The 22,540-nt window shown below is 37.7% G+C and overlaps 1 protein-coding gene across 12 annotated transcripts in view; it reads left to right on the forward strand.

Annotated features, from left to right (window-relative positions):
• Positions 1 to 20,478, forward strand: part of Mbnl1 (muscleblind like splicing regulator 1) — a 184,393-nt gene extending 163,915 nt beyond the window's left edge. For 8 of the 12 annotated variants that reach the window (XM_045131083.1, XM_045131082.1, XM_045131081.1 and 5 more), the window contains 7 exons: positions 628 to 885; positions 2,035 to 2,088; positions 2,973 to 3,126; positions 9,553 to 9,588; positions 10,265 to 10,359; positions 13,325 to 13,399; positions 17,036 to 20,478. In XM_045131083.1, coding sequence (XP_044987018.1) covers positions 628 to 885; positions 2,035 to 2,088; positions 2,973 to 3,126; positions 9,553 to 9,588; positions 10,265 to 10,359; positions 13,325 to 13,381 — 654 coding nt within the window. In that variant the 3' untranslated portion in view covers positions 13,382 to 13,399; positions 17,036 to 20,478. The remainder of the gene's footprint in view (positions 1 to 627; positions 886 to 2,034; positions 2,089 to 2,972; positions 3,127 to 9,552; positions 9,589 to 10,264; positions 10,360 to 13,324; positions 13,400 to 17,035) is intronic. The other 4 variants (XM_045131084.1, XM_004655916.2, XM_045131086.1 and 1 more) reach the window with 4 other exon arrangements.
• The last annotated feature ends 2,062 nt before the right edge of the window (positions 20,479 to 22,540 follow it).

Genomic DNA, 22,540 nt, shown 5'->3' on the forward strand with positions numbered 1-22,540 from the left:
TCTAATGTAATTTTTGGTATCACTTCTAAATCCAGAAAATTGATACTAACATCCTACTTTTAATATGTATCTATGGCCTTTCACCATATCTCATCATTTATCTTACCAGCATCCTTGTTTGACTCCACATAATCATATGTTATGACCTTGAGCCTTTGAAAGACTGCTGGTGATTTTGTAAAACATATTTTATTTGAATTGTCTGATGCTTGCAGATGATTAACTTTAAAACAAATGCTGGGCTGTGTCATTGCTGAGTCAAATTCATAGGTGTCCTTGTGTCTTGTAACAAGTAATGTTAATTTTGTTCACTTGGTTAAAGTGATATCTCCCGGCTTTCTCTACTGTAAGCTTCTCCCTTGGTAATTACACCTATTAACATACTATTAAGTTAAACATTTTATCGTAGATTTTCCACTTATCATGAGAATATTTTCTTTCTCAAGGTCATTTACTGAAATAGGATTCATGTTTCTTTACTGAATGGGACATTGCCGAAGTTATTCTGTCGCACACTGTGCAACTATCTTTGACCGCTCTCACCACCTTAGGTATTATGTATTACTGTCTTCGGGAAGACACCATTGCTAGTGTTGACTAAACGCCCTGCACTCCATGACCTCACAGGTATGTAGAGAGTACCAGCGTGGCAACTGCAACCGAGGGGAGAACGACTGTCGGTTCGCCCACCCAGCCGACAGCACAATGATTGACACCAACGACAACACGGTCACAGTCTGTATGGATTACATCAAGGGGAGATGCTCTCGGGAAAAGTGCAAGTACTTTCACCCTCCTGCACATCTTCAGGCCAAGATCAAGGCTGCCCAATACCAGGTCAACCAGGCTGCAGCAGCTCAGGCCGCAGCCACCGCAGCTGCCATGGTGAGTGGATGCTTTGGCGCCCTCCTTGTCAGTGGTCAGAAGAGTAAACTGAGCGACTATGTTGACCACAAGCTATTCATCCATTAACCTTTTTCTCTTGCTGAAGATATGTTTGTTCAGGTATCCTCAAAAATAGCTAAAGACGTTACCACTCACAGAAGGGGGGTAACTCTGGACAGGGTGCAGGCTGCCCATCCTCTGTCCTCTCACTAACTCCTAATCCTCTGCCTCACTCTGGATGTAGGGTTTCTGAAATTTCTGCTTCATGAAGACCCACGTGTCTCTTTTTCAGTTTAGTGATTCTGCCATTTTCGGTCTCTCACTTCCATGTGTCATCTATTCAGCTGTTGTTCTCCTGGGTGTGTTCTTTCACACATCAAGGGTCTTCTCTCCATTAATAGTTTACATTCAACAATAACGTAATCTGGAACTATTCAAGAGAATTGCTTCCACAAAGCCATTTCTATGTTAGCTACAGGAGTTTGAGTTGTATGCTATCCAGATACTCTGAAATAATGCTGTGGCATAAACAAGTATAAAAGTTCAGAAGCTTAACTATGCCATTTTATAGGAGGGAGAATGACAGTGGTTAGAAGAATTTGGGTCATTACAAATAGATACTAAGTGATAGTCATGAGGTAAATTTTAATGTGACTAATAGCTGGGTTTATGAGTCCATGCTTTCTTATTTGCTTAGCTGTTAATGTCATCCTTTTTTATATAAATATATGACTTATTCCTTATATATTTATAAAAAAAATCACTGGGTAGACTATCATAGCACAGTAAAATGATCATGAGAGAGACCTTTTCTGTGTTCATGGATACTTGAGCAAAAATACAGAAGGCAGACTCTCTCCTTTTCTCTTCCCTTCACTCTTTTTTTTTCCTTAGAGTATCTTGTTTGTAATTAACTATGAAGAGGAGATTTCCTCCCAATAACAACTCAGTCGCGCCTTTATTGTGCATGCTTAGTCTTGTTATTCGTTGTATATGGCATTCCGATGATTTGTTTTTTTATTTGTTTTTTTCTCACCTACCCAAAAATGCACTGCTGCCCCCATGATGCACCTCTGCTTGCTGTTTATGTTAATGCGCTTGAACCCCACTGGCCCATTGCCATCATGTGCTCGCTGCCTGCTAATTAAGACTCAGTCGGCTGTCAAATCACTGAAGCGACCCCTCGAGGCAACCTTTGACCTGGTACTATGACCTTTCACCTTTTAGCTTGGCATGTAGCTTTATTGTAGATACAAGGTTTTTGTTTTGTTTTGTTTTTTATAGCAATTTAAATATATATATACATATATTCCTTTTTCTGTTATAAAGTTCTAAAATACAATGAAAAACTGAGTGTGGCTTCCTGACAAAAATGACTGGAAAGAATGTTCTATAAACATAGATGGATATGGTACAGTGAAAGACTGAACACCCAGCAGCCCACATTCAGTTTAACTACATTGTAAAACCTTCTAAAGAAATCCTTGGAGGACATGAAAGTGTGGTTTTGACTGTATATTTATGTACCTGTTTGGTTAGCATGGCTTTAGTGATAGTTATTTACTCCTTAATATGTCTAGTTCAGTATTTAGAAGGAACTTTGCATGCCTGGGACATTGCATGTGTAGGCAGATCTGGGGAGGAGCAGAGCGGGTAGGTCTGTATTTTCCTCGGTTCAGTCACTTTACAATTAACGATTAACATCGCTTATACTTGTCAATCCTCATGAAGCTCGCAGTGCAGCTCTTTCCTCTTGCCCAATCAATGGCTTCTCACGGAAAGCCTGAAGCATTATGGGACATTAAACATTAAACACCTTAACTCATTATAACATGTGCTCTCCTACTAGTGGGGTTTGGCGTGGACAAAAATAATGCTTCCTTAAAGCTTTGATCTTGCTTTTATTTTTTTCTTTCTTTATTTATTTTTTTCTTTTTTGTGGACTGGATTTTCCCTTGGGTGGTTCAGGGTTCCACTGCTTGCTGGCTTATGCTTCCTAACAATTTTAGCCTTCAACTGATTTTTCTTTTTTTTTTTCTTTTTCTCTTTTTACTGGTATTTGTTTTTTATACTCATTTACTAAACAGGGAATTCCTCAAGCTGTACTCCCCCCATTGCCAAAGAGGCCTGCTCTTGAAAAAACCAACGGTGCCACCGCAGTCTTTAATACTGGTATTTTCCAGTACCAACAGGCTCTAGCCAACATGCAGTTACAACAGCATACAGCATTTCTCCCACCAGGTAAGGGCTTGGGCTTGCTAATTAAGGAATCTGTTGAGCAGTATAGAGATATGTCATTAGAGCAGATGGACCAATCACAGCCCAGGTTTGATGGGAATCATAGATAAGGTCTGCATAAGGTAAGGTAGTCAGCAGTGCAAACATCTGTATTTTCTTATATGCTTTTCCTGACAAGCTTAGAATATAAGCCTATGGAAACATGGGGAAAGGTTTAGTGGTGTGTTATATTCTTATTTGTGTTTATGTTATATGGAATTTAAGTCATCTCTCTTTTCTCTTTCTTCAACACTGTTATATGTTTGTCAAGCTATTTTATGACACCTTCATGCTGTAAGACCCCTTGGCCTCTGTGATCTCCCAATTCCATGAAATGATTCAGTATTGACTACTGTTCAATTTTTTTGTTTGAGAAAAGACAATCAAAAACATCAAGTTCTGAAAATGTGCTCTCAGTACCAATCAGAACTTTATTTAACATTATTCCTGTTTGTACACTGATTTAAGTAGCCCTGTGCTCCAATGATGTTCACCTTTATTGTTAAGCAAACATTTGTAATTTGAGTTTACTTTCAGTTTAATCCCATACATATAATCTAGATCAATTCATAAGGATTTAGGAATTAAAAACAGACTAACAACTCATTTAGATGTTTAGAAATTTACTTTTATATATTGAATTATTTCAGAAATGTTTAAACTCCATATACTTTGAATTTAACTAATCATAGTTTAATTTCATTTCCCTCTTCACTATAAATAGAATGTTATAAATGCAATCATTAAAATAATGTAGAATAGCCAAGTGTGGTGGTACACGCCTTTAATCCCAGCACTTGGGAAACAAGGGGGACCACCATGAGTTCAAGGCCACTCTGAGACTACATAGTGAATTTCAGGTCATCCTGGGCTACAGCAAGACCCTACCTTCATAAAACAACAACAGCAACAAAAGTAGAATAAATATGGAGAGCATTCAATTCAATTAGCTAGAATATTTCATTAAAATAGTGTGTGGCCAGACACATAAATAAAATGATAGGTAAGCTCAAGATAGCATCTTTCCAATTGGGTTGGTCCATATTAGAATAGAAATTGAATATTTTTAATCTGCAACATTTTCATTGTGTTCTTAGGGAAAAATTAACCTTGTATCATAAGATAATTTCTTCTCAATGTATAGTTTCTTAGGGACTTCTAGAAAATATTCTTTTTGCTTTTTGTAAGTTTCTATGAGCTTAAATTTTCAATGAACAATCAATATCTTTAATTTTTTTTATTTATTTGAAAGACAGAGAGAGAGGCAGACAGAGAGAGAGAGAGAGAGAGAGAGAGAGAGAGAATGGGCACACCAGAGCGTCAAGCTACTGCAAACAAACTCCAGACACATGCGCCACCTTGTGATCTGGCTTACGTGGGTACTGGAGAATTGAACGGAGATCATCTGGCTTTGCAGGCAGATGCCTTAGCCACTGAGCTATCTCTTCAGGCTGAACAATCAATTTTTATATGACATATTACTAGCCAGTTTGTAGGTATTATCAGAATATCCTGGAAGAATTTTTAAAAATTATTTTGTGAACTTATTCCAATGAATAAAACATTGCAACAAGAAATGGTGGCTGGAGGGATGGCTTAGCAGTTAAGGCACTTGCCTGTGAAGCCTAAGAACTCATGTTTAAATCTCCAGGTCCCACATAGCCAGACACACAAGCAACACAAGCATACAATGTTGCAATGCGCACAAGGGGGCCACACATGTCTGGAGTTCTTTCACAGCAGCTGAAAGCACTAGTGCACCTATTCTCCCCTTCCTTCCCTCACTCCCTCTTTCTTTCTCTCTCTCTCAAAATAAATAACAGTAAAATATTTTTAAAAGATAAATGGTAAATTCTTATTTAAAATATAAAATCAAATCTATTTTCTACCACATGATACTTAAGGAAACTTCAAATGACCTGTCTCATCAAATAGGTTTTGAAGTTTCTCCACCATTCAAATGAGTGCATTCCTTTCTACAACAGTATAATCACCAACTGCATAACATGTGACTTTTAGTTATAATACCACAATCTCCCTCTAATAGGATTTGATCCTACAAACAGGTCTGTTTAGGGAAACAATAAGGACACCTGTGACTCAGATATAATTGCCCCTCTGCTCTTGGAAGTCAAACATTGTTAGTTTAAAATATGCTATAATACTTGAAAATAGCTCGACATTTTAAGACATATTTTTCTATTATGATGCATTTTATGTCAGACAATCAGTTCTTAATCTTTGTAACTAATATGAAACTATGAAAGTACTAATAGGAAATAACATTTTTTGCAGCCCAGTTTTAAGGGGAATGACTTCAGGCTGGCCTACTCACTAGCCACAGAACCAAGAAGTGGGTGCTCTTCATGAATGTGTAAAAATATTTTAATTTTTATATGTGTCTGCATTCACATGAAAATGACACTACAATACCCTTATTTCTGCCAAGCCACTTTGTATGAAAGACATAAAAGAAAGAACTCTCACAGTCAAAACGTGCAGCACAGGGTCCAGAAAGGAACTGTGTCATAGATGGAACTCAGCAGAGAGCCGAGGACTCTGGAAGGCCATGGGGAGCCCCGACACAGTCTAGAGCATCTCCTGAGACTTGGCTCAAAAATGGTGCCTAGTGTGCACTGAGGGAATGCCTTGTGCAGTTCTGTGTACACCAGAGTGTGTGGAGACAGAACTATTTGAGCCTCTTGAACTGGAAAAACATGAACATACATGGTCAAGTGGCTACATCCAATGATGTTCTGCAGATTTTATGGATTTTATTGTGTTTCTATGTGAAATCCCCAAGTTTTAAAAAAAAAATTTGTCAACTAATTTGATTTCTAGGAAACCACCTGTGAGAACTGCAGGAAGTTCATTCTACCATAGATTCACATGTAATCATGTATAATATCTCAGAGAACCCAGGTTCATTTCCCAAAATTTAGGTTAAGCTATCAACATATAATATTATATTGTAAGATTAGAGCATCCTGTTTCATCACAATATAGTAATTGGGAAGGTATACCCTAAGGCTAGTTCTGGGAGGAAAAGAAGGGTCATTCTCAGCTCAGGTATTTATAGCTCTGGAATGTAGTGATTCAATAATAACAGAGCTGTGTAGATACAGTTCACTCATGTCACAGTGAAGCATGCTTGACTAGGTCTATAGAGCTGATGCCTACTTATAAAAGGACTAGGTAGCTGGCAAAATGTTAGGATTCATTGTCAAGCCAGATATCTAACTATAAAAACTTCTTTAACTGACTTCTAAGAATAGACTAATATGACATCTATCCATATAGCTCATCACACAGGAATCCATCCATCCTTGTATCTATCTTCATCTCCCCCTTTTCTTCGCATCCCCTTCTTCCTTCCCTACATCTCTCCCTCTCCCCATTCTTCTCTTTTTACATCCATCCATGCATCAATTCAGTTATTATGTACCACATGTATACTAGTATTTACACTAGGCATACAAAACTCATGGCTCTAGGGGAAAATCAAATGTCCAGGAATATATTATTTATCTAAGTCCATTTAACTAAAATCTAGGTGTAAACCCTGTAGGTAGATCACATACACATTAGTTTCCACCCCTTCCGGAAGCCTGTTCCCCACATGTTTTTCAAGTGCTGCCTTTTATTGAGGAATCACCACGTGTCATGCTCCCCTAGTGACTTACATCAGTCACCTTACTGTTTTCCTCAAAATAACCCCAAAGTTCGGCTTGGTATGTCCATATTATCAACTGATAATATTGTCTCTAGTTAATTGTAGTAAATTGTCACCAAATTACATTGTTTTAAAGATTTAACTAAAACTTGAACTCCGGTCAGGGGACCTGGGTCTGTCACTCAGTATCTGAGCTGATTATGTAAATAACACCCCCCCACACAAAAATTTCAAAGAATGGAATTACTCTTCACTGAACACCTGTCCTCTCACATGGATCAATTAAAACTTTAATTTAAAAAGTCATCTACTTAACATAGAATGCTCCCCAGAAACATACTATCGGCCATGCAGATATCGTTGTAGGGGAAATTGGAAATTGACAAATACATTCACTTAAACTTTGCCTTGTGCTAGATATGGAGGAAGCATTTAAATTGGCCCTTTGTGCATCATTATTTGAAATAAAGGAAGATATTATGCTCACTTCAAAGTGATTTTTGTTTGTGGCGAGTGGGTCCTACAGCATGATGTCTTCATATCTGTGAGTTACTGCACCCTGGCTAGTATTCTTATCGCTGCCTTATGTTTAGTTGCTACAAATCCCTCTCGAAGCTGTGTGCATTGGTCATAATGGTAAATGAGGAAGATAACTCGAGCTAAGATGCAAATTATAAAAGCTTTAGGGTTTTACAGAGATTGTACGAGGTTAACTCATTTCCAGCATAGGCAGGCTTAATTGTGCATAAAATGAAATACAGTAGGCAAATTGAAGAGTAATAAATACATTTAAATCCTTTAACAGATACAAAATTTACACTGGCTTCGATATTCTTTAAGTATCACATTATTCTCTTTCATATACCTTTACTTTTTTAAAAAAATTTACAACTTTATTTTTTTATTACCATATAAAGAATTAGGCTTCATTTCATACTTTTTAATACTAATTTTGCTTTTGTTTCTCTTCCCTCCTTTTCTCCTCTACCTGCTCCTCCCATACTCACCCCACCTCTGTTCTGCTTTTGGGTTCCCAGGGTCTTTTCTTCCTCAACATTTTAAATACCCTTTGTCCCCCTCATGTCTCCTTTCTTAGTCGGTACCCAGCCACTCTGAAATCCGTTTACATGTGTAGAAACATGAAAAGTTAGGCTCCACAAAGGAGAGAGAACATGTGGGTTTTGTCTTTATGGTTCTCGGTTATCTCACTTAGTATGATCGTTTCCTCTTTCCCAATTCTCCCACCCTGAAGGGTAATAGATTCACAAAATCTAGATCCAGTGTTCAGTTTTGCTTGCTTTGCTGTCTGAATTAATTCCTTATTTTCATTGTTTTGTTTCTGCTCTTGCCTCTTATAAGTCTTTGGCTGATCATAGCAGCAAATGATGGAGATATCCAAGTATCTCAAGTGATGCTTGGCAGTTAGTTGACCTGATAGGTTCCAGCCCTAGATCCATGACTAAATTTAATCCCTGGCTGCTGTATCCACAGTCCAATTGAGGGACTTGTGTTCCAATTAAGATTCACTTCAGTTTTGTTGTATAAGACTATCTGCAACGAGACTCATTTGGCAGATATTTTTCTGACAAATGTTCATCCCAGATGCTGCTGGCATTTAAGCAGGATTGCAAAGATTTGTAGATTTAGATAGAAACATAAAATTATTTGATATTTTAAAACATAAAAACCTAAAATAATCTCATAGAAAGAACAGTAATTTTTCATATGTGAAAGTGTCCCATACTTGTTAAAAATAGATTTTCAATATTTATGTTGCAAAAAAGCCAGGAGCTATATATGTAATATTTGTTTTTATTTCCCATGGCCACACAATTGTGAACAACTCCATTTGTGATGTCTGTACCTTGGTTATCTTCCCCTGAGGCTTTTTAATTGACCTCTGATTAGTAAATTCATGCAAGTAATTTTTTTTATAAAACATATACTATTCTAAGTATCCTTGAATGCCCAAACCAGCAGTGGAAATCAATCTATCTTTCCAGATACCTATACCAACCAAACCACTTTAAGAGATAAATTATGCCCCACTATTTCCTATTTCTTCATCCTAAAGAAATGAAACTTATAAAGCTTTCTTTGTATGTGCAGTTTATTGCTTCATATCACTCCAAATATCATTCCTGTCTTGATGGGTGCAGCCTCTTTTGTGTATGCAGGGTCGCTGCTACCGTGAACAGAGAAATGAAGCCCAAGGAGTAGATGGAGGTTCTGCTTTCATTACATTATTCTCTCAGTTTTGTGCATTGAATTGTCTAGCATCCTAATAATAAACACTCTCACTAGCCATGTAGCATGTGTTCAGACTAAAGAAAATGTTAGTATACTCATGGGTCAGAGTCATAAAGTAGCCAGATGGCTAGTAGTCTGAGGAAAACAAAAGAAATGACAAAATTACTTTTAAAAGAATGAATCAGGTTCAGCTTTTCGCCAAAATGCTCTATTGATAGGCATCTATTAAGAGAAACAAAGTCTACCAGCACACAGTTGAATGCCTTCATTCTTCACCGCGAGACCAGTTCTAATTGATCACTGTGCTGTTTTACCAATTGATTGTGCTGACGGTTACATGCCACTGTTCCCGAAATAACAATTTTTCTTCTTTGTTCAAATGAATTTTCTAATTACACGTGTGATGGGTTGTTTTAATTCTTTTCCCTTTTCAAATCCACCTTCCTGTTGCAATGCATGATGGGCAGGCTCAATATTGTGCATGACACCCGCTGCAAGTGTTGGTAGGTGCTTTGTTTCTTGTTTACCTTAAACCTATGGTGCACCTCACAGCCCCTCAAAATCCACCACCACGTTTAGCTGTGATCTGTTGGGCAAATCCATTTCCCTTTTACTAACACCTGTCAATTAAATGTCATTTCCTATTTAATTGACACGGGCTCACATCAATGTCTCCTTTGCACACGACAGTTTCCTTGAGTCACTTTGGTGGATTTTGATTGGACTGTGAGTTCTGGTGTGTAAAAACAAATCTATCTCATAAAAGTAATAACTGTATATGTTCATCATAGTAAATAAATCTTAACTCAAATGAATAACTGTATATACATTAAGTCAACACCTGTATTTTGATTTAGACTTTTGAATATCTATGAACACTATATAAAATTCTTGTTTTTGACTTAGCAAATTAAGCCTGTTTATGTCAATTTTCTTGATTTGATGGTAACAAGCTTTTTTTTCCCTTTTTTTTTTCTCTTTCATCCCGCCTCCCCTTGTCTCCTTGGAATGTTGTCCTGCTTTGCGCTGCCCTTGCATGTCACTTGCTGATGATGATATCCTGTCACATGGCTTACTGCTATGATAAATACCATGCCCAATGACCTCCTCCATGTTGCCATGGTTTCCATACTGCTACTCTCTTCTGTACGTTTGCTTATATGATCTTCCCTCCGAAAGTTCCCATGGTGCACGGTGCTACGCCAGCCACTGTGTCCGCGGCTACAACATCTGCCACAAGTGTTCCCTTCGCTGCAACAGCCACAGCCAACCAGGTTTGCTAATTTACAGCTTTGTTTCTTAAAAAAAAAATTCTAATAGAGCTCGATCCAACAGCCTGAGCGCACGTGGATCTCCCATGTGATCAGTGGGAACCGTGTGTAGTGAGAGCTGTCAAGGTCGCTTTGACGGGCATGGGGGTTCGGAGACGCCTCTTGTTGGTCTACACATTCTCTCTATGGTGAGCAGCAAATTGCTTTGATGCCACTTACAAATGCTCCAAAGTTGTCGCAGCTCCGTTTCTGAAGCTACTAAACTCATACACAAGCAATTCTCATTTGCCTTTAACCAACTGTACAGATATTTTGGTCAATCAAAAATGAAGACCATTGTAAGGTTGTTATGAAAACACTTGTCATATAAATTCTTCAGTTCTTATTTAAATTCTTAGTAAAAAGGAAAATAATTAAATGTATTCTTATGCCACACATGACCACTCTTGTAAATAGAGCTTTTTATTAAGAAATTTTATAATTTGATTTTTAATGAGTATAACTTGGGAGATCAAGGCAGGAGGATCACTGTGAGTTCAAGGCCACTCTGAAACTACATTGTGAATTCCAGGACAGCCTGGGCTAGAGCGAGACCCTACCTTGAAAAACCAAAAACAAAATTCAAAATTTGATATTGATCTCATCAATATTTTCTGACCTTTTTAAAATAGTATGTTCTAACAATACTGTTTGAATTAATCACAATTTTATAAAAGCTTGGACTTAAAATTATAGATATGTTTGTTCTGAAACCAAAATTCGGTCAGGTTAAAAAGCATTATGGCAGATTTCAGATGAGCCACTAGTCGAGGACAATACATACAGCTCAGTGTATTGTCTCATAAGAACCACTGTTCTCTCTTAGGACCATAAGATTAGCTCTAACCATAGGCTGTATCAAGACCTGTGGTAACTCTTCAGGGGCAACCCATTGTTTCTTCACTATATCATATTCTGCTGATTTAATTTTCAGCTATGAAAAACAATCAATAGCATAATTCTAAATGGATTTATTTTAAAGTTTAAAATCTTTCAACATTTCTTGGCAAGGAATCCTGAGTTTCATCAGACTTATTTACAAGAATGCTGGGTAGTACATATGTGGCATGATATTCAGTAATCTTTGGCAGAAATATGTTAATGGATTCAGTGCAATCCCTCTATGGCACAGATCAATGATACTGGATTCACCTGGATGTACCATGTACAACCACAGAATTGCTGGTGTAAACAGAACTATAGCAAAGCAAATTTCAACATGCCCTTGGCCACTTGGATTGTAGGGGACACTTTACCTTTTGCATTGTGCTGTGATCATCTCATGCATAATCTTGGGTCTTCGTATTATTTTAGAATCAAAGAAAAGGGAATGGATATATATATACACATATATTATATCTACATATACATGCATATGTATATGCCTACAGTATACTAGCAATGCTGGACATAGCTGGCTCCACACACAGCATCCTGCATGCATGCAGAGGTTGATAGGTGGCCCTTCATCTGCATCGAATGGTGTTGAAGGTCCTTGGTATGTTCCGACAGCCCCATCCTTGACGCTTCCACACTGTTGAGTACACCATCCTGTCCTACAGCAGCAGGAAAAATGGTATGAGGAGCTTTATTATGCTTGGAGCACATTTTTGTGCCATTTGCCAGTGCTGTGAAATTGTGTGAAAATGTCACCTGAGAAACAGAACTAAAAAGGAATATACTAATCTGTCCTTCAGACTACGTATTATAATAGGTTGAGTTAGTCTAGGTATCTAAACTCATTGTTTTCCCCACCCACATTGCCAAAACGGGGTTAGTGTCACTTGCCAGAAGCCATTGCTTGGCTCAAGGTCACATAACCAAAGAAGAAGTAGGGGCTTCAGACAGAACATGTACTTTCAGACATTCAGGATCTGTTTCTCCACTGCCTCTTCTGTGTTACCTCCTGTCGCAGGTTCACCTTCCTGGCAGAAATCACCCAACCAAGAGTAGCTTGTGGGGGAAAAAGGTTTATTTTGGCTTACAGACTTGAGGGAAAGCTCCATGACGGCAGGGAAAACGATGGCATAAGCAGGTCGACATTACTCCCTGGCCAATATCAGGTGAACAATAGCAACAGGAGAGTGTGCCAAACACTGACAAGAGGAAACTTGTTATAATACCCATAAGCCCACCCCCAACAATACACTGCCTCCAGGAGGCTTTAGTTTCCAATTGCCATCAGCTGGGGAACCTAGCATTCAGAACACCTAAGTTTATGGGGGACACCTGAATCAAACCACCACACCATCCATACCTGTTGTGTTGAAGAAATACTGAGTCACAAATTTGAATTCTTGGCTTTGGGGATTATTAAAAAAATGACTTCTATGTTGGTTTCTTATTGTATTTTTTATTCAGTTCTCTGATTCTCTTGCCCATTTAAAATACAGTAATATGTACATTTGGGGTTCAGAAGTTCTACAGAGCAAACTTATACTCAGTACTTTTTGAATTCCTACTGTGACATTCTTACCTAGTCTCTTTAATTTGGGGGGAAGAGTGAAGTAACCTAATCTGAATGAAAATGTTAGAAATTTGGTTGCACAGAAACTAGGTGAGGCATTTCCTACTCTGATTTCTCCATCCATCGTAAATAACCGGACGCACAGGGTACTTGCTTGTGTGTGTAGGCCAACAAAACGGGCGTCTTTCAGTGACTGCGTTGCATGAACTTTCAGCGGTCTTACTAGTCTCCTGAGTCCCTGGTGTCATTCATAGAATAGTATTTAACCTGACTATTAAAAGACGTGATCTGCTTCTCTGGCGTTCATGTTTACATTAATTTACCGTCATGCTGACTAGATAAATACTATTACCTCACAGCTCAACCTCACTTGTCTCTAAAAGTTTAATATTGAGATGTCTTCATATCTTGCAGGTGGCTTGCTTGCATGAATCATTCATTAAATAATTTTTTATTTGCTAGATACCCATAATATCTGCCGAACATCTGACTAGCCACAAGTATGTTACCCAGATGTAGAGCTGTCATCACCCAACAGTAAGTTACTGACAGAAGATGTCCTCTGTGTCGTTAGTGTTTTCCCTTTAAGGTAGCAATTAACATTTTGGATTTTTTTCAGAAAAAAAATTATTTATAGAGAGCTTATACTTTTATCTTAGGTGAATAATAATAGTGTTATAAGACCAACTTAAAGTGTATATGTTAATATCATTTAAAATACAAAACTCCAAAGGTTAATAAATTCTCATTTTATTTCACACCAGAAGGACAAGCATGAATAAAATATGACTTAAAAGTTATTAGAAGTTATGGCTGAGCAGTTGACAAACTTTTTTTCTCAAAAGGTCAGAGAGAAAAATAAATGTTTTTGGCTGTGTGGACCAGTTAGTTTTATTTTACTGCAGTTCTGTGACTCTCGGCATTGTGCGGAAGCTGCCAGCTGACGTGTAATGAGTCTGGCTGTGTTCTAAGCAAACTTTTGTTTACAAATGGAATTGGCTAGATTTGGCTCTCAGACAGTAGATTCATGACTACTGACATAGATCCTTAATTTGATTTGGCTATATCCTAAGTGATAACATACACACCTGATTATATATGTCCAGCTTTCAATTATTATATACACTTATATGTGGGTGCACGTTTGCATGTCAGTTGAACAGTTAGGTACTTCAAATGGCTAAGTACTTAAGTAGCTACCTGAAAAGGGTGACATAATTGTGAAATCATCAGAAATGCTTGGAAAGTTGTAGAAGTTACCTCCTTGTTGCAGAGACAAAATACTCCACCAAAAATAGCTTATGGTAAGAAGGGGTTCGCTTCAGCTGATGCTCTTGAGAGGAAGTGTCGTAGTGGCATGACAGAGCAGAGGCTGGGAACCTCAGTTTGCTTCAGCAGCCGACAGGGAGCAAGACGAGGGAGCTCTCTCTAGCAAGGGGTCTTGGATCCTAACCCTCCAAGATCTGCCCCAAGAAGCACACCTCATCCTGCAAGGTTCCACCCCTTGAATTTTCACCAGCTGGGGAATGACCATGAGGCCAAATCACAAACACATGAGGCTGCGGGGGACATTTCACATTCAGACCACTACAAAAGTCTTATGTTTTGCCTTTGGAAAATCTGCCTTAAGTCCTTGCAAAAGTGGCCTTTTTTCATGCCTAGAGGACATATCTACTCAACACATCCAAGTTCAAGTTACACCCTGTGTTCAGAATCTTGATAATTACTTATTTTTCACATGTGCAGAGAGTCACATTTGCACCTGAATCCAGCAAATACTAGTGAACATGATTGTAGGTAACATTTACTCAGTGATTAATTTTATCATCAACATATCTACTTTGTTGCTACTTTGTATCAATTCCTATGCCAATAACATAATGACGTAAATGATCTCAGGCTTATATATGGGGATATGTGGGATTTGTAAGTTTCGCTTGGGGCAAAAGCGAAGGAGCAACTCCACCCAGTAGTCAGCAGAGAAGCATTTAGGACAATGGAGATCTTGTATGGGGGAGGAGCAAGGGCCTTGCAAAAGCAGTGACAGTGTGGTGTTTCATGTGAGTGACATTTCAGAAGACCAGCTGAGCTGTCCTGATGCCAGACGCCCAGAGCAGGAGGACTTCACAGTGTGAGACACAGTGTAAAGGAAGACAGGCAACATTTGAGAGCCAAACAAGGAAATGATCAAATACTTCCTTCCAAAAACGTGCTGCGAGCACACATTTCTAAAGTTGATTTGTTTTCAGTTTCATAAGCAGTTCTGATGGAAAGGTTTCTAGTCCTAAACAACAGTCATATTTGTAGAACAAGTTCTTTACTTTGAAGTACATAAATTTACAAGAAATTCTTTTGGCATATATATATATATCTCCAGGGTCAGTGAGACGGTTTAGTCTAAGGACCCAAATTCAATTCCCTAGTACCCACATAAGACATATGCACAAGGTGGCACATGTGTCTGGAGTTAATTTCAGTGCCTAGAGGACCTGGTATGCTCATTCTCTCTCTGCCTCCCTTTTTCTCAAATAAATAAAAAATGTATAGTTTTTTTTTTAAAAAAAAAAAAACTGTATCCAGCCAGCCTTAGTACCATGTGTCCCTAACCGTACCTGTCAGATGCTAAGGTAAGAGAACTGAAGATTTCAGAACTTCCCAGGCTGCATAAAGAAATCCCATCACACCTCAAAAGGGCCCCTGCTGAAACTAAGGAAAATTAGTGAAACAAGCAAGGGTGCTGATTTCCTGATGAACCAGATACCAGCACAAGGGAGGAGACCAACACAGAGAAAAATGAACTCCTACCAAATCAGAGAGCCAGAGCCTCAGAGGCCCCCAACACCTCAGCACTGAAGCAGACCAAAAATGAACCCAACATGGCTCAGGGAAATTTTGCAGAAGAGGGGGCAGAAAGAATGTCTGAGCCACATGTTGGGTCATGATATGCAGAGACATTTATCATACCAATAACTGTGTGCTAACTCCACAAGGCATGACACATATACCTCAACAAGGAGGGGCCAATGGGGAGGGTTGGTCATGGATGAGCTTAATATTGGTACCAAACTGCCTGTATTTGCTGAATAGAAAACTAAAAAAAAAAAAAGAAAAGAAAGAAAGAAAAAAAAGAAAGAAAGAAAAGAAACCCTATCCTAAAACAAAATCTGTTTCCAGCTCTTATATTTAGTTAATTATCATATATTTGCAACTGTGCTCCACTTTTTAGCAATAGCCCAAGTTGCACAAAACAAGACCCATCACTATGAGACTATCAGTGAATGATGCCCACTGTAAGCTATCAGTTAACAGTAAACCAGGGGACTTGACTCTATTCAAGTATTAGCTCAAACTTCTGTTTTTCTTAAAATGCTCATTTTTATGTAAAGCTGTGACTTTTGAACTATAAAGAACCTTTCATGAGAATAAATTTTGTGGGGAAATTATTTTTTAATTCTCACATACATTGGTATATCTTTTAATTTTTCATTAGATTATTTAATTCACTAGCAATGGTTTTAATTTTCTTAACATTAGAGAGAATAAAATCCTACAAATTTTAACTCATCTAAAAACTGTAGCCCATGGACTTTAATTTTGTAGATCAAATCACTACTGAAGCCTATTAAACTTTAGAAAGACAGTAAAACAGGCTGGAGAGGTAGGTTAGCAGATTAGGTGCTTACTTGTGAAGGCTTAAGACCTGAGGACCCGGGACAAATTCCCCAGGACCCATGTAAGCCAGATGCACAAGGTGGCGCATGCCTCTGCATTTTGTTTTCAGTGGCTAAAGGGTCTCTCTTGATCTCTCTCTCTCTTATTGATCTATCTCAAATAAACAAATACTATTGAAAATGAAGGAAGTAAATCCAGTTTTTTTCTACCCCCACAATAGTTGTGCAAGTGTCAAACACATTACGCCCCATGCGTTTTACCCTTTTCAAAATGCATAATGTTATTAAAGTGATGGTGTTATTTTATTCACAGAGATGACAGATATGTCCATTAGTGCTTTTAATTTGCATTTTGTTGTTGTTTTTACATTGATACAATAACAATGGTGTAAAACTACTGTTTAATCAGGAAATAAAGTATATTTTTTTTTATTAAGTGTGTTAGAAATCACTTTAAATAATTCTATGTTAACCAAAAATTTGTCTTTTTTTTCCCTTGTAGATGATACTAAAGAGAAAAAGGACAGTGTGCTTGGTTAGAGGAAAGGACAAGGTCATTAGCCATATTGTATATACCGTCAAGCAACACACACAAGTCCCTCAGCCACAGACATCACATATTGCATGTTAACCAGGAGACAAGACAACATGGGAACCCACTGCACACTGTTGCCTATACACTTTGTACATTTAATTGACATTTGTGCTGAGGTGGTATTCCTGTCTAAAAGAACAACATTGTTTCTTTTGTAGCACAGTTATGCATTCAAAGATGCATACCTAATTAGTTTCCGATATACCCACACCCTCTTGAAAAGACAGACTGTGCTGTAATCATGACTCTATTATGTATTGGTACGTCTGTAGACCAAGATATAATTTTTTAAAAAAAAATAAGTTTATTTCTTTCAAGGTTTACAAATAACAAAGGTGCACCTTGTATTTAAATTGCCATTATAGATGAGAGAGTGCATGCACGGCCATTTTTGTTTAAGAGTAATATTTTTAATGTAATAGATTGTAAGAGGTGGTGAGGGAGGGGTCTGACAGAGATGAATGTGCCAATCAAAACCACAACTGTGTATATTTTAAAGCACATCATGGCTTTAAGTACCATGTTGTTAAGGGTTTTCAAGAAGTGCCATAGACTGTACATGAAATTAGAGTGTTATTCTTCAGTGTTATTATTTTCAGAGCCACACTTTGTTGCTTATTTGCTCATACTAATCAATCAAAGGGCACCATTATTTTTTCTTTTTCGTTTTGAAACCAAAGCTGTCTCAGAAATGGCCAACTTAACTTCACAGTAACAATAGACAGCACAACGAGTCTCTCCGTACAGATAAGCTCACACATACTGGAGATGTACAATAGATATAGAAAATGACTTTAATTGCATTCTAGTGTAATATTTATGCATACTCTACTATATAACATGTTATTCAAAAGGGATATGCCATTTCTGAGACACAATAACAAAAAAAAAGTTTGAGGAAGTTATTTTGCTTCTATTTATAGCCTCTGTCAAAAGTCAAAAGACTATAAATGCTTTGCAAGAATGGGTTCACGTTGCTTCTGAACGCTTCATCAAGTCACCTTCAAAACCGTGACTCTAAACAAAGGAGAAAGCCGCGCTGTCATCCGATGCATGATAAACCAAAATATGGAAATGGGAAATGTTTAATTAACCTAGTCATTGGGTGGGTTACGTACATGGGTGAATTTTATATGTGATTCTTTCTGTTTTGTTTTGTTCCGATTAACTGCTTATAGCCTTAGAAAGCCTTTTAAAAAATTTTAAAAATAGATGTGCATTCAGTTTTTAAGAATGGATTCATCCAAAGGAGTTCCTTTTTTGTGGTTTGGATGTTGCAGCTGGTGAAGGATATTTTTGCCCTGTTCAGCAGTTCTGACAATTGCTGCAGTAGGGGCCAGGTCACTGGTCGTTCTAGTGTGGAATGGGAGAAGTGGCGGTTCAGTTGTAGAACTCCCCGTACTTCCACGTTTACTGCAAGTTTGTATGCTTGAGAGAGACGCTTTCTAGTATGAGACTGGTGTGTTGATTTTCTGATTGTACTGTACATCTATCAAAGCCTTAGATTATTACATTACGGGTTGGAACCCATACCAATGTAATTTCAATCATGTTAAGAGAGTGATGGTGACTTCACACGTTATTGTAGTTAGTTCCATTATAGAATATTACTTATTTTTCTTGTTAAAATGTAGTTTTTCATTTCCTACATTTATTAGATTTTCATTTTCTATTAACAATTGAATACCATTTCAGTTTATAGACTATTGTTTTGTTAGATTTTACCGATGAATTTTTCAAAATACAAAAAAAAATTAAAGTAGTTTTTCTTCATAACATACTGTTTTAAATTACATGTAGTGTCATATGAATATTCGTATTATTGTTAACTAAATGATTTATATTTTACTGATTTAATATTACAGTGTAAGAATGTCAGTCATTGTTAGTTCTTGTCTAGTTTTCATTAAAAGAACAAAGATCTTTTATATGGATATCTTATAAATATATAATCATTGCTAAGTAAGAAGTTAAGTTGTTGCTATGGCAACAATCCTGGCAGACAATTGAGTAATATTTTGATGATTTATTTTGTTTGTAATTAGTTATTATGAGAAGATCTAGATCCTAGATATTAGAATAAAATTTATTTTCTACTGTATCCATTTCAAATGTTAAAGTATTGTTTAATATTTTTGAAATCCCTGAATATCAGGCCTTGTTATAAATAAGCTGCATAATCAATAAATAGAACAAGGGACTTGTTGATAATCCAAATACTCAAAGTTTACGTAATGAGAACTTTGGCGTGTGTGCAAACTCTTGAGGGTTGATTATGCTGCAGTTTAATGTGTTGGAAAGTCTGAAGAGAAGGCTGACTTTTTGCACTTCTGTATATAGTCAAAAGAGAGAAACCTGTATCATAGTAAGATCTTATTTTGAATAAAAACGTCTATAATTACAAGGAGTTTTGTTAAGGCTAATAAATGACAAACTGAGCAAAATTGCTGCAAACGTGGCACAGAGTTAGCACTCCTCCCCTTCAAACATGTCGCTTTGCTTTTCTGTGGTCAGCTTGTAGTTTGCCAGGACTTTTTCAGCTGGAGAGATATGCCATCCTTCAGACCTCATGACTGACACAAACTCCATTGGGCCAAATCTGCCTGAAGATCATTACCAAACAAAAATTAAAAAAAATAAAAAATAAAAAAGCAACAAAAAAATAAAAACAATAACAGGTACTTCAACCATTATGTGAAATCATGGATCAAAACTCCTCACATTTTTACAAAATTCCTGCATGTCAAAAACATCAACAAAAGAAAAAATGGAAAGACAGAACTATACTAAGGACACATGTTATTCAAATCAATTTCTGCCAATTCCAGTGGTTTCTTGTTCACACAAAAAAAGAATTCTTCAAAACAAGTATTGAGTTTCACAAAATTTAAACCATAAACAGGCAAACCAAACAGCACACCGTAGCTATAGTTGTTATATGATTGTTTTTTGTTTAATTGCTATAGATCCGTTCTTTCAGCAGGTGAAAAAAAATAACAAAACATAGTTCAAATTTCATGGTTTTAATTTTCAATTCAGAAGCACTAAAAAAAAAAATTAAAGGCGAGACATGACGATGGGCACTTAGTGGAAGACTTAGTCACCGCGGCAGGTTGTGGACGCTGCGCCTCACGCAGTCCTGCCACGCCCCCTGCTGAAAGGACAGATGTGCTGGGTTTTACTATTAGGTAATCACAACTTACTTTCTGCTTGTAGATGCTTACAATTATGTATTTTGTCTAGGGCTGCGATTTGTTTTATGCTTATTTTATTATTACTGCAGTAGTTGACTTTGCTGTATGGAAAAAATAAAGTGAAAATGCCCTAATAAAACTTCTCTTTCTTAAGTACATCTGTGTATCTGAGGTTGAGTAATGAGTTATTTCTTTGCATTTCATGGATTCATGTGCATGTGTGTACGTGTGTGTGCGTGCGTGTGTGTGCGTGTGTTTTGACGGATGTATTGATGTGTGAGTTTGTTGCTTTTTTTCGGGGGTGGGGGAACAAGACAGGGAAAGAGAGAGAGACAGAATGGGCACACCAGAGCCTCCAGCCACTGCAAAGGAACTCCAGACACATGTGCCACTTTGTGCATCTGGCTTACGTGGGTCCTGGGGAATTGAACTGAGGTCCTTTGGCTTTGCAGGCAAATTCCTTAATTGCTAAGCCATCTCTCCATGCCTGTTGTTTGGTATTAAAGATTGCAAGGAAAGTATTGATCTCTTTGGTACCAACTATCTCTTGATAGCAGGAATCTGAACCTAGAGATATTGTCATCAGTGCCCAGTGTTTTCTGAAAATCCTTCCCTCTTCCCCACGGATGATTTAAATGCTAGTTGAAATGACTGGGGAGAGAGCAATGTCAGTTTGTAAAATGTCTCATCAATTCTGAAGGAAGGCCTGCTTGCCTGGTTGGCCTGACTAGCACTAGAAACCAAACCATCTAAACCATGGCTTATCACAGATACTAGCCCTTGAGTCAGAAGAGTAAAGTTGCATACACAACTAGCCCCTAGCCCTTCAAGCTACGGTGCTGATCCTGAGTTTGCATGTCTATGGAACCTGTTGAAAGCTAAACTGAAGCCCTTGTAGTGAGGTCTAAAATCCAGTAATAGGCTTCATAATCGCTATCCTCTCTACAGATAGCTGTAGACAGGCAAAGTTCCAGTGAATTATCATCTAGCAGTCGTATATGTTGACTTAGGCCCTGAGCATTTGGTCAGAGTCTGAATTGTTTTTCCCTTTGGAGGCTGATGCCTTTTATTTCCTACTCAAACTGTGACATAGCAAGTGTGTTGTTCACGTTCAGCAGTTCTAGTTTGGCTGAGTTCGGTGAGCCAGCTCCTATTATCAGCAGGGGCCTCGTGTTCTACATGGCACCGATCAAAAGTAGAAAGGTTCACAATCTTTTTTTTTTTTAATATTTGCCCAGTTTATTTAAATCTTGTCTTGGTTCAGTTTTTCCTTGTTATACCCAGTGCCTTCTTTTGCAGTGTGAATGTTTATTCTGTGCTATTATGGGTTTATAACATTTTTGAGGAGCATAAAGTCCTTCTTTTCTTTCTTTTTTTTTTTTTTTTTTAATTTATTGGTGCATGCATAGAGGATGCTGGGCGTGGAGAAGAGAGAGAGAATGAACATGCCAAGGGCCTCTTGCCACTGCAGATAAACTCAGAAGCATGCACCACTTTATACATCTGGCTTTACATGAGTTGAACCTGGGCCAGCAGGCTTTGCAAACAAGTTCCTTTAACCATAGAATCATCACCTCAGCTCAGGATTTAGCTGTCTCTAGTATCTCCTAAAAGCAAAATTATAAAAAAGATAGCAAAAACCCATTATTATTTTTTCAGCACTCTACATGAAATCCTGTCATATTGATCATGAAAGCAAATAAATGCACCTAAAAAGTGAAGTGTAGTTTTCTTTAGACACTTGTTGTTCAGGAGTTATTACTAGGGCCCACTAGGGGGCCTCAGTCCATAAAATTGGACATCTGCTACAAGTCTGTTTTTTTTTCACAGTGCAAAATCATTTGGTAGACGTTATACCTCAATACACACCTAGGGATTCACAAACTTTACTCTTTGAAATGGCCCTAAAGGCAAGTGACATGAGATAGTCTATGATCTTACTGATGCCTACTTCAGTAGCAGTGTTCTTCATACAGGTGACCAAGCACATAGCCACCAGGTTGTTAGGTGAATCTCAGCTGCCTTCCTTGATCATATGTGACTCTCAGAGGCCACTCAGGAATGCTTGGTTGGACTTGGTAGTTAGAATAGATCCATGGTGATAGTAAACTGTATCTTTGGATTGGCTTGTGTAATCTGCAATGGACAGTTTCCTGTGAGGACTTATTTTTTTAAATCACGGCAGTCACTGTGAGAACAATGGCCACAAGTGTGTCCC

Source organism: Jaculus jaculus, chromosome 12 (genome assembly GCF_020740685.1).
Source record: "Jaculus jaculus isolate mJacJac1 chromosome 12, mJacJac1.mat.Y.cur, whole genome shotgun sequence".
NCBI lineage: Eukaryota > Metazoa > Chordata > Mammalia > Rodentia > Dipodidae > Jaculus > Jaculus jaculus.